The sequence below is a fragment of the Chrysemys picta genome, chromosome 1 (genome assembly GCF_011386835.1).
Source record: "Chrysemys picta bellii isolate R12L10 chromosome 1, ASM1138683v2, whole genome shotgun sequence".
Classification (NCBI taxonomy): Eukaryota; Metazoa; Chordata; order Testudines; family Emydidae; genus Chrysemys; species Chrysemys picta.
This window is the reverse complement of record NC_088791.1, coordinates 114434804-114447200: the sequence shown is the minus strand read 5'-3', so window position 1 is coordinate 114447200 and position 12397 is coordinate 114434804. Positions and strand designations below refer to the sequence as shown.

Genomic DNA, 12397 nt, shown 5'->3' with positions numbered 1-12397 from the left:
TTAGTTTCTTAACTCTCTTTCAGTGTGAGTCGGAATAGACTGGCTTATGTTTATATGCCATCGTTCTCAAATCAGCCATATCAGAAGTGGAGACAAGAGGCCAAATTTCCAGCTGGTTTTAGGCACAGAAATTGCTGAGAAATTGCACACCATCTATATGTGGCAGTCAGGACTGAATGAGGAATTTCCCACTGAATTTTTATTTTGAGTTACACTTTCCCTTCCCGTTGAGAAAAACTTCTCTATCCCGGTTTACTTACGTTGAGGTTCCAGGGTATTCAGAACTGGCTGTGCACTGCTGACCACAACTTCATTAATGGTCTTCACTCCTTTCTCTGTTCCAGTACACATAGATTTGTTGTACGAGTGTCTCTTTTTGATGGAAATATATTTGGTGGAAACCAAGTGACAGACAGTGCTAACGAAGGGTAGGCCACTCGGTTTCTTCAAGACATTACACTGAGGCAAAACAGGAAAAGTCACATCAGCAAAGATTCACTGGCAGGTTAAGAAGCAAACTCAAAACTCTGATGGATCTATCTGGCTTTCCAAAGGTTTAGGACCAGCTCCAGAGCTAGTTTAAATGGCAGCACTTCACTGAAGTCAATGGAGCTACACCATGTACAGTGGTTGTGGATCTGGAGTTGCAGAGGAAATGAAATCCTATCATCTGCTCAAAGAAAATCAGAATCCATGGTCTGCGTCAATACGTCTTTTTAAACTAGGTAATTTGAAAAGCCTAATAAAATCAAACATCTAGTCCTACTTCACATTTCTGAGCAATAGGTACTGTATGTGCATACACTGAGAAGACATTGGGTTTTGGAGGTGGAGGACGGGGGTTTGCAGCAATTTGAGTCCAGGTACAACTTCTACTAGTTCTGTCTTTGAACTCTTTAAACAGAAAATTAGGATGAACCAAAATCAAAAGATTATTTTACCCCTTGCCCTTTAAGGATGGGGTGGAATACTTAGTTATGACTGGTTTCAGAGTGGTAGCTGTGTTAGTCTGTATCAGCAAAAACAACGAGTCCTTGAGGCACCTTAGAGACTAACATATGTATTTGGGCATAAGCTTTCGTGGACTAGAACCCACTCCATCAGCTGCATGGAGTGGAAAATATAGAAGCAGGTATAAATACATGAAAGGATGGGAGTTGCTTTTTCAAGTGTAAGGTCAGACTAACGAGACCTGGGAAGGCAACTCCCATCCTTTCATGTATTTATACCTGCTCCTGTATTTTCCACTCCATGCAGCTGATGAAGTGGGTTCTAGCCCACGAAAGCTTATGCCCAAATAAATTTGTTAGTCTCTAAGGTGCCACAAGGGCTCCTCCGTTGTTTTTAGTTATGACTGTTTCTAGTCTTAGTCTAGACCGTTTCTAATCTAATCTAGTGTGACTAATTTAGTAACTAATCTTTTTGATTTGGTTTATCATAATTCCCAAACATCTAGGCTGAAACTGTGAAACACTCTGTAGGGTTTGCCTTACTAGGGAAAGGTTTGAATTTACTTCAGACTTAGCTACACCATGGTAGCTAAAGCCAACCTTTTTTTCTTAATATAGATACAGGAGCCTAGTCTAGAAATTGACCAGCTAATATGTTAGAGATCTTGCCCTGCGTCTGCACTAGGAAAATAGCTGAGTTTAGATCACTTAACTAGTATGCATTAGGTTACATAGGTCCAACCTAAACTCAGACTTTTTCTAGTTATTTTTATTCTCCTGTCTTCTCTCACAGAAGGTTGGGAAAAGAACTGGTAACTTTTCAGGAAAGAGAGAGGTAGGTGTCTTGGGATAATAGTTAAGGAGTTATTAAAGGTAGTTTATGCATACATAAGGAATTCTGCAAGGTTAATAAATATCTTGTCTAGTCTGCCTTTTGCTGGCATGACTGAGAGTTAGGCATGCTATACCAGCAAAACCACCCTGTATGGATGCAGATATACTGGGGAGAAAAGCCCTTTGCAAATATAGCTGATTTCTAGGGCTATCAAGCGATTAAAAAAAATGAATCACGATTAATCATGTGATTAAAAAAATTTATTGTAATTGTGTTGTTAAACAATAATGGAATACAATTTAAATATTTTTGGATGTTTTCTACATTTTCAAAAATATTGATTTCAATTACAACAGAGAATACAAAGTTTATAGTACTCACTTTATATTTTTTAATACAAATATTTGCACTGTAAAACAAAATAAATAGTATTTTTCAATTCACCTCATACAAGTACTGTAATGCAATCTCTATCATCACAGTTGAACTACAAATGTAGAATTATGTACAAAAAATAACTGCATTGAAAATAAAACAAATGTAAAACTTTGTCCCACAAGTCTGCTCAGTCCTACTTCAGCCAATTGCTCAGGCAAACAAACTTGGATACAATTTGCAGGAGATAATGCTGGCTGCTTCTTGTTTATGTCACCTAAAAATGAGAGTGGGCATTTGCATGGCACTATTGTAGCTGGCATTGCAAGCTATGTCCCAGATGTGCTAAAAATTCATATGTCCCTTCATCTTCAACCCCAGTTCCATAGGACATGCTTCCATGCTGATGACAGGTTCTGCTCAATAACTAGCCAAAGCAGAGTGGATGGACGCATGTTCCTTTTCATCATCTGGGTCAGATGCCACCAGCAGAAGGTTGATTTTCCTTTTTGGTGGTTGGGGTTCTGTAGTTTCTACATCTGAGTGTTGCTCTTTTAAGATTTCTGAAAGCATGCACCACACCTTGTCCCTCTCAGATTTTAGAAGGCACTTCTGATTCTTAATCCTTGGGTCAAGTGCTGTAGCTATTTTTAGAAATCTCACATTGGTACCTTCTTTGCATTTTGTCAGATCTGCAGTGAAAGTGTTCTTAAAACAAACGTGCTGGGTCATCATCTGAGACTGCTAGAACATGAAATATATGGCAGAATGTGGGTAAAACAGTTGAAGATATACAGTTCTCCCCCAAGGAGTTCTATCACAATTTTAATACTTTTTAACAAGCATCATCAGCATGTCCTCTGGAATGGTGGCCAAAGCATGAAGGGGCATATGAATGTTTAGCATATCTGGAACATAAATACTTTGCAACACCAGCTACAAAAGCACTATGCAAACACCTCTTCTCACTTTCAGGTGACATTGTAAATAAGAAGCAGGCAGCAGCATTTCCTGTAAATGTAAACAAACTTGTCTGTCTTACCAATTGGCAGAATAAGAAGTAGGACTGAGTGGACTTGTAGGCTCTAAAGTTTTACATTGTTTTGTTTGACAGCAGTTATGTAACCCAAAACAAAGTCTACATTTGCAAGTTGTACTTTCCTGATAAGGAGATTATGCTACAGTACTTGTAGTAGGTGTATTGAAAAATACTATTTCTTTTATCACTTTTACAGTGCAAGTATTTGGAAGAAAAATGTGCACTGTACACATTGTATTTAATATAGAAAAACATCCAAAAATATTGAATTGGTATTCTCTTGTTTAAAAAACTGCTTAATTGCACTGTTAATTTGAGTTATTGTGTGAGTTAACTGCAATTAGTTGTCAGCCCTACTTATTTGCTAAAGTCATGATACTGGCAACAAAGTTTTGCTGGAATAAGCTGCATTTCCCTTTCTAGTGTAGGCAAGGCATTCATGGAGGCTTTTATAGAACATAGGTATTCCAGAACCACTAGATCAGTTTTCCCTCTGTAGAAAGAGTAGCTTAGAAAAAATGCATCTGGAACAGCTTCTCTCTCTCATTGATTTAAAGTTTACACAATGTAGCTATACTCAAGCACTTGTGCACATTCACAATAGTAATAGTTGCAGTTGGGGGCCTCCATGTGCTACCCTGCTGCAACTGGGTCTCTTTGTGCTAGTTACTGAAGATGACCAGATTTCAAAATACTGCACGATTACAGAGGACAGTTATCCCCATTTTACAAGTGGTATCATGGGGCCATTTTATAGAGGCACAAAACATAGAAATGACTCATGAAAATGACTCATGGGAATAACAGGGCTGGGAATAACCTAAGACAGGTCATTTACCATCTATCATAGCACCCTCAGGCTTGGCCTGGGTTTTAGATTAAAGAACTTTATAAATAAAACTGGGCTGCTCTGCACTATAAAGTGTTTAAACATTGCTCTGCAAGACCCATGTGATAGCAATGTCACTTTTTGAAAATGAGACTTACTTCAGCACTTAGTGCCTATATCATTTGTAAATGAAAGTTGTCTCAGGGAGGTCCTGCAACACTGAGTCAAGCAATGCCTAAACACCTTTAAGCACAAGGGCCCCAATCTTTTCGCTTTCCCAGGGTATGGGCACTGTACCACCTTCAATTGAAATTCAAAAGCTCTTATTTTAATCTGTATTATGTTAAAGTGTGGTTTGCTAGGTATTTCATAGCAGTGATTGATATCTTTCCCATTTGACAGGTAGATAGGAGGCTGTGGAAAGAGGTGAATTCCTCACCCTTTGCTAACGAAAGGAATGAGGAGTCTGGTAGCACCTTAAAGACTAAGATTTATTTAGGCATAAGCTTTTGTGGACAAAGAACTCATTTCTGATGCATCTGAAGAAGTGGGTTCTCTAGCCACAAGTGTATGCCTAAATAAACCTGGTCATCTTCAAGGTGCTAAAAGACTCCTCAGTCTGTATCCACACAAAAAAAAAAAAAAACCCCAAACACTGGTACCCATGATACTTGTCACCCTATGATGTGGATTTAGAGGGCCTACTGCCCATGAGGGCTAAAGTTGCATGTATAGCCTTTTACAGTTCCAGCTGTGAAGTGTGGATTTATGCAACCTTGATACAGACATCAAGGGATTTTCTAGATGTTTGAGCTTTATCTACACATTGGTTATTCTGGTGAACAATGTGCCAGTATTTCATAAGCTCTGACATTTGTACCCTGGAGCCCCTATAGGGCCAGCCCTGTTTTATGATATGCACCTGGGATTCCTTTGCCTCATTTTCTCCTGGCTCCTGCCCCGGGACTGAGCAACCCAGGTAGTGTCTAGCCAACCTGGGCTAGACTGGGGGTAGGAATCAAAGTAACTACAATGTTTGCTTTTCAGAAGTTGCTACCTGAAATCCCAAGTGCAATTCTACCACAGCCATATGAGAGCAACAAAAGTCACTTATTTCTGTTCTAAGCTTAACCACAAACTAAAGCTTGTTTACAGGTGGGAGTAGTTGATAGAGAACTACTTCAAAATTGAGACTCTAGATTTGGTTCTAGGGTATATAGGGGAAGTGTCCCAGGCTTCTAAGTGTCTACACACTAATGCCAGTGGTTACCACTACTGGCAAACAAGGCTACATCTAGTATGACTAATTCGAGGCACAGATTTCTACTATAGAACTAGAAATCACCTCTTAGAAAGAACAGGTTAGACCTTCATTCAAATGCAGTGACATTTTATTTTGAAGACAGGGATATTTAACACAAACAAGTAGTATCAGAGCTGAGAAGTGATCTACATTATAGCAGTCATACACCACCTCCAGACATTAGTAGAGATCTTGGCAGAATGCTTACTAGTACCAGCCATTGGTGTCTTCCCTGCAGAAGGAGGCTAGTACACATGAAGTCAGAAGGAAGACAATGACTTTGCCTTCTTCCTTAGAAGTGAAGTTTCATGTTTCTAGGTCACAGGTCCTCCTTAGCCTTGGATGCTGTGAGGACTTCAGCTTCCTCAGCCTCATTTTCTTGATTTTGTGGTTCAATGGAATCTGCAGACACCTGACCAGATGGGGTGAAGGGTCCCACAACCCAAGACAGAGGAGTATTTGCCATCATGTATGCCATCAGCTCATCTACATATTCCTGGGCCTTGGTCACCATCTCCTGGCTCTGGGTTAGGAGGCTGCTGGAGAGATCCTGGAAGGAATGGGCAGTGGAGAAGGAAGCATGAAGCTCTTCCATGTTGTGATACACCTGTTGCACCTTATCCTGAAAGTTGGTGGGGAGACCTTGAATGCTGGATACTAGCATCTGGCAGGCATCCTGCAGCTGCTGGATAATGCTGCGGGACATAGCCAAAGTCTCAGACTCCATCTGTTGGAGAAACAGACGTTTAATCCTAATGTTCAAAACACAATAAGGATCAAACTTGCTGCTGCCACCACCACCTCAGGTGATGTTGGAAGGTGGCACGATATGCTGCAAGGAACTAATGGCAGTCATCAAGGAGGTCTGATAGCCATGCAAGCTAGGTCAAAACAGAGCTAAGCCAAGTTAGTTAACAGGGGTGTCACTGGTTGCAAACCCATGATCTACAATCAGTTTGCAGGCTGTCGTGAGGGTTTAGATTTTTTTCCTCTTTTTAGAGACTATGCTTCTTGGGCAGACCTTGCTGGTGTGACATCACTTTAGGGATGTCTATTAGGCTCAAAGGGGACAACTTTTTCTAATAAAATTAAGGTCACCTGAATTTATCAGCTACTTATCCTAAGATAAGCCACTCTGCAAGGCTCAGAATAATGGCAAACCTCTCAGACCAGAGCTGTCCCCTCCCTGCAAATGTACATACCTCTGGTTTTGCCAGATCTTTGATCTCACTGCCTTTTGTCTGCTTTCTATTCCAGCTCACCCATATGTGATGGAACTTCTCCTGGACTTCCAGAAGAGTAACACCTTGCTTAAGGTATTCAATCTAGAAGTGGATTAAGTATATAGAGACATTTGCACATCAGTTATTCTAGTTCCATGGTTTATGACATGCCTTCACCCCACAGAGTGGTATGCCCAATGCATCAGGGTCTAGTTACATAACACAACCATGAATGAGGTCTCAGCCTCATTCTACCACATTCTATACAGGTAGAATTGGAGGTGTTCCCCGCCCTGAAGGGCATCAGTTTTAAGAGATAGTGGAGTTCCTACCAGTCCCATGGTTTGATGAAGCTGGGAAAGAGCCTCTCTGATGCTCTGACTGGTATGTCTCATCTTGTTTAGGGAATAGCGGTAGGCACGTTGGCGAAGTTTGGTCGACAGGGAACCTAAACGCACGAAGTAGCTCCGACGCTCTTGTGGTTGTGCTGAAGACACTTCAGCCCCTTCCACAGATTCAGCAAGTTCAGCTAGAGGGAAGAAAGCTCAGGTTGTTCACCCTCTCAGATTGAGAGATTGGTAAAGGAGTACAAGTCATACTGATCTGCTAAATCTTAAGCTCCCTTGTAACAAGCATTTGGCTTAGCACCTATCAAGTACCACAGAGGTAACTTCAGCCTTAAAACAAAGCCCACACAGCACTACTAAGATTTTTTATTTTGAATACTTTTATAAAAAGATACTGACTTCTAATGAATAGTCATGCCCATCATTCCTTCTAGTACCACCCTGTCCCCACTTGTTGCTCAAATCATTTTATGCCCACCAACTAAAAGCGGAGACTGAGGGTTAAGATATGAAAAGGCTGTAGGATGAGCCTGCATTTGGTGACATAAGACTGAGAAGCCTAGAGAGAAGTTCAGCCCAAAGGGAGGATTACCCTAAACTTTTAGAGATAATAGACCTGTCATTCATGTGTTCTGACCTAGTTCCTCATCGGTCATGGGAAGATAGTGATCCAAGAGCTCTTCAGATTTCTCCAGTACTGCTTCCATTCCACTTATGGCCAATTGGCCCATTCTTGATTCCACAACTGTGCTCATGCTGTCAGTTACCACTGATTTGGTGCTCTTCATACTGTCCTGCACAGCCTCTTTGGTCATATCTACCATTCTGATCATGGTCTCCTTGACATCTGTCAGTCTGGAAGATGCCAACTCCTGTGCTTCAGCTGTAACCTAGAGAAGAGTGATCAAGCAAGACATTGTACAGTAATTCAGGGTGATAATACCCCATTGACCCAGAGATTGAGGTTGGGGGGAGGGGGATTACCACCTGCTCTGCCCCATAGGTCAAAGCTTCAGGGGGGAGAACTGCATCTTGCTGCTAAACACCAGACCAGAGTTATGTTTAACCACTAGCTCCTGCCTCTTGACCACTTTTAGGATGGAGTGTTCCTCTGCTGGAGGAAGCATCTCATTATTGGCACCCCTTTCATAAACACATAGACAAAATGACAATGCTAAGGAGAGGGTGGTGAAAGTTACCTCATCAGCAGTCTGAAGAGGGACTGGTAGATTATCCTCCACTTTGTCAGGTACTTCAGAAGCACACTCCTCTGCTGTCGTCACTATAGAAAAAAAACAAACAGTTGTTTCTTAATTGGTCAATGTTGCTACTGCCATATGTACAGAACCTGGCTCACATCTGTAATGGAGAGCTTTGGTTCTCCAACACGTTCACGCAGCAATAGTTCTGGGTTGTAGGTGCAGCACATTTACAATTACACTGATTCAAGACTGTCAGGAGGATTTTATTTCCCCCTTCCTTCCCCATGCAAGGTGGTTCACTCCCTCTCCCCCAAGTTATGAACTTTCTTTGGTGAACATTTTCCATGAAAAATAGTGTCCCTTCAATAGTTCATAGTTCCAGGTTTCCTCCCATGCATCATAATTCAGTTACCCAATCAAGATAGTTATGACTGGCATCTGAATACTTTCTCCTCCTATCTATACTGACGGCAGAATTGTCTCTTGCCCAAGCATTTTAGGCATTACTTTCCAGGCTCCCTCTCCAAGTGAGAGGTTTTTATGTTCTGAATAAAGTGCAATGATCTCACTCCATAGTCTTACAGCTCTGAAGCTTTTTAATCAAATGTTTAACATCCCTCTGGAAGGCACCAAGAAGTTTTCGCAATGTCTTGGCTGCGATAAGTCCAACTAACTGTTCTCATAAAGGAAGCAAGTTAAGGACTTGCTATTGCCGGTGAGCTATTGCCGGATGTTAAGACAAGTTTAACAGTTGTAATCTGTTTGCAGTGTTGTTGTAGCCATATTGGTCCAGAGATTAGACAAAGTGGGTGAGCAATCTTTTGTTGGACCAACTTCTGGTGGTGACAGACTAGATTCTGAGCCTCTCTAGTTGCAGAATGAGGAGATCTCAGTTTGCAATTAGGTACCTTTCAAAGGGTGTTGCTCCTTAAATGGAAAGAGCTTAGCACTGATCTCACTTCCTGGCTACAGTCAAGGAGGGTGCAGGTTCAGCAATAGCAATTAGTGTAAACAAAGCCCTTTGTTAGCCTCTAGCAGATGTTAGTTTACATGCATGGGCTACTGTATTATTCCTATATAGTCACACCACCCCCACTGCCAGCTTCTCCTCCAGTACTGAAGGCATACTGATCTTCATGGACCTGAGTTTTAGAGACTGAAGCTTCCTGACAGGGTGTCAAGATCCTACTGTTGAGAAATTGTACCACAAACAGAAAGGTCTGCATATATGCTTTACTCACCCTCAGGTTCAAGTTTAGTTACAACTGGCTGTGCACTGCTAACTGCAACATTGGTTATGGACGTCACTCCCTTCTCTGCCATGTCACAAATGGACCTCACATAGGGATGGCTCTCCTTGGTGGAAGCGTAGGCAGTGGCAGCCAGATCATAGGCAGAGTTGACTAAAGGTAGGCTGGCCACCCTCCTCAAGACATTCTAGTGAGGCAAGGGACAGAACAGTGAGTCAGGAAGGCAATGTTCTATACTGGAGCTGAACCATTACTTTTTCAAGTGGTTATACCCTTGGATGGGTTAGCCCCCAATCAAAGGATTGTTTATTGGTCAAAAATCTGACAAGCTAAGAGGCCCAACAGCTGCTTCTGAAGTTAGAGTACTGGGTCACAAGGTGAACTAAAGCAAGAAGCATTTTTAAATATTATAAACTAAGCTATTTTGCAGCATCTGGAAAAGCCACTGCACAAATCTCTAGACACTGAGGTGTGCATATGTGAAGCCTGCTACCAGATCACAGCCAGCCATCTTTTGTATTCACATGTTGAACCAGCAATGCTTAAGAGGGAGCCCCTACCTGTTGCTCTTCCTCTCCATGCTCTGAGGATGCCATAGTTGTCTCTTTTCCATTAGAAGCCATGGTATAATCAGATATACCTGAAAAGGACAAGACGAGAGGCCTGAAGTTACAAGTTAAGTTTCTAAGGAAAAGTTACAGCACCCTAAAGACAAGAGGGGTTTTCTACGCCAAAGAGGGAGCAGAAGAAATGGCATGGCCCTCATCAGATTAACAAGGAATATTTAGAGCAATAGTGAGCTAAATACATGGTCACTGCCTTTTTTTTTTTTTAAATAAAAACCAAGAAATTTTTCAGTTCTACTACAGCTAAAGAGAAAGGAAGTAGGAGAATTCCTTGTCATGGCACAGAGAAGTTGAAAACCTTGGGAAAAATTTTTTTTGGGAGAGTTCATTAGAGGCAGTAGGTGTCATTACTACTAAAGACCATTTAATAGTTATAATTACAGGGGGAAAAGTTAAGAATGTGATCCTGTCTTACCAGCTAAGAGACTTAAGGCCAATGAACATTAAGTTCCCCAGACTCAGCTTCCCAACCCCTGTCCTACCCACAGCTTCTTAATACAGACATTTACACATCCAAACATTTCTTAGTAGCATAAGTGCAAAGCTATGAGCAAGGAATTGTATAAAAAATGAAAAAAAGACTAAAAAGCCTCACCAACAAGTCCCACTCCTTCAAGAGCCAGCCCCAAACCAACCCACTGACCTTTCTCAGTACTCCAAACACTGCTTTACTCCACTCACCCACAGCTCAGATTTTATACATCCCCGGTGATGTAATTGTGAGGGGAGGGAGTGAAATACTCAGGACTGACAGTTCAGGGAATCAGTGAAAAGAAGGCTTTGCTAACCAATAGGAGAATGCAAATCCTTTGGGGACTGAAAAGATTGGGAGTGAGTTATTCCCCACATGTGATTCCAATTAACCCCACTGGGTCTTTGCTGTCATCCAGCTGAACTCACTTTGAGTCCACAGCCTGCCTAGAAACAGTTGCTAGTTAGGATGGGTGACATTTCAATAACACCTGTGTGACTTAAAAAACCATTGATTGTCATTGCCCTTTCCAATGGGAAATGGGAGAGAAAAGTTTTTTTAAAAAAGGGTAAAAAATTGAAACCGAACTTTTCATTGTGTTAAGAAAAATCTAAAAAAAAAAACCCATAAAAAAGCCCAAACAAATAAAAAATCAGCCAAATATAGACCATCTCTGGTGGTAAGGTTGCAGATAGCAATGTGCCTGCTTCACCTGCATGTTGCCCATAGTTTCAAAGCAAAAACTGGCACACTGGAACAAGGAGTGGCATATTGAAGACAGGTAGTTTTTTCCAGTGGTTAGGATACTAGCCTAGGATTTGAGCTGGGTTCAATTTTAGGCTCTACCTAAGCCTTCCAGTGTGACCTTGTGCAAGTCACTTAGCCTCTCGGTGCCTCAATTTCCCCTCTGTACAGTGGGGATAATATGGCTTCCGTGCTTCATAGAAGTTTTGTGAGGTGCTCAGATACTCTGGCAATCAGGGCTATATAAATACCTTAGATAGATAGTGAAGCATTTTGTTGGGGAACAAGAGTTAGGTAGGGTAACTGGAAGAACTTGCCCTTCTCCACCTTCATCCCCCTTTCAGAAAAAAGGAAAAGTGTGCCACTTTCTGTTTCAGGGAAGGGTGGGAGAAAAGTGTGTTTATCCTTCTGTCACCCCCTTCATTGTTCTCCCTCAGTGTTTGAATTGGAATTGGATTGAATTGGAAAAAAAGTAGTGGTACTGTCCCAAGTCCTGCCCACAATCCAAGCTCTGCCTATATGAGATGCTACTTTAGCAGATTGTGCAGGTGTACAAAACATGAGCACACATGCTCTGCTGGTTTCCCCTGGGGTCTTGTGTCCCTCTCTGTAAGGTTCAGCTACACCACTGGATATGACCAGATTAAGATGGAGGCACAATAGCCACATGCCTGGATCCCAGTCATGTGATTATGTCAGTCTCAGCTGTCATTTAAAAATAAATGTTTCTACCCAACATGGCTGCAAAGAAAAGCTTGAGATTATCCATTGAATAGAACTGATACAGTCATCATAGATTACCAGGATTGGAAGGGTCCTCTAGTCCAACCCCCTGCTCAAAGCAGGACTAATCAACAAACAAATTTTTGCCCTATATCCCTACATGACCCCCCCTCAAGGATTGAATTTACAACCCTGGGTTTAGCAAGCCAATGCGCAAACCACTGAGCTATCCCTCCTCCCAAAGTGATGTCTGCCTGTGTCTGCCCCCAGCCTCCTGCAGTGGGAGAAGCAGCATCCATACCAAGGGAGGTAACTCTTTACCCCCCACTTGGCCCTTGCTGTTCTTGCTGTGCGCCCACCCACCTTCCCAGGACTTCGACAGGTAAATGCCTAGCTGGGCTCTGTGGGATTGGTGGCATCTGGTCTTTTAGCCACAATGGTCAGATGTTGGCCATGGGAGTGTGAATAGTTCCCTAATG

At 41.9% G+C, this 12397-nt stretch overlaps 1 protein-coding gene across 1 annotated transcript; it reads right to left on the bottom strand.

Annotated features, from left to right (window-relative positions):
• Positions 1 to 5127: 5127 nt before the first annotated feature.
• Positions 5128 to 10696, bottom strand: LOC101948176 (perilipin-3-like). The gene is made up of 8 exons (XM_065567325.1): positions 10623 to 10696; positions 9914 to 9993; positions 9345 to 9540; positions 8101 to 8183; positions 7539 to 7791; positions 6887 to 7083; positions 6534 to 6656; positions 5128 to 6058 (listed from the first exon to the last, which is right to left on the bottom strand). The coding sequence occupies exons 2-8, from the start codon at positions 9974 to 9976 to the stop codon at positions 5651 to 5653; spliced, it is 1323 nt and encodes a 440-aa protein (XP_065423397.1). The 5' UTR covers positions 9977 to 9993; positions 10623 to 10696; the 3' UTR covers positions 5128 to 5650.
• Positions 10697 to 12397: the final 1701 nt, after the last annotated feature.

Bases quoted from the DNA above. Each gene is read 5' to 3' on its own strand.
- LOC101948176 (XM_065567325.1), bottom strand. From the start codon at position 9,976: ATGGCTTCTAATGGAAAAGAGACAACTATGGCATCCTCAGAGCATGGA. The intron at 6,657-6,886 runs GTAGGAACTCCA...ATCCACTTCTAG, and splicing joins TTCATCAAACCATGGGACTG to ATTGAATACCTTAAGCAAGG. The intron at 6,059-6,533 runs GTATGTACATTT...TTTCTCCAACAG, and splicing joins AAGATCTGGCAAAACCAGAG to ATGGAGTCTGAGACTTTGGC.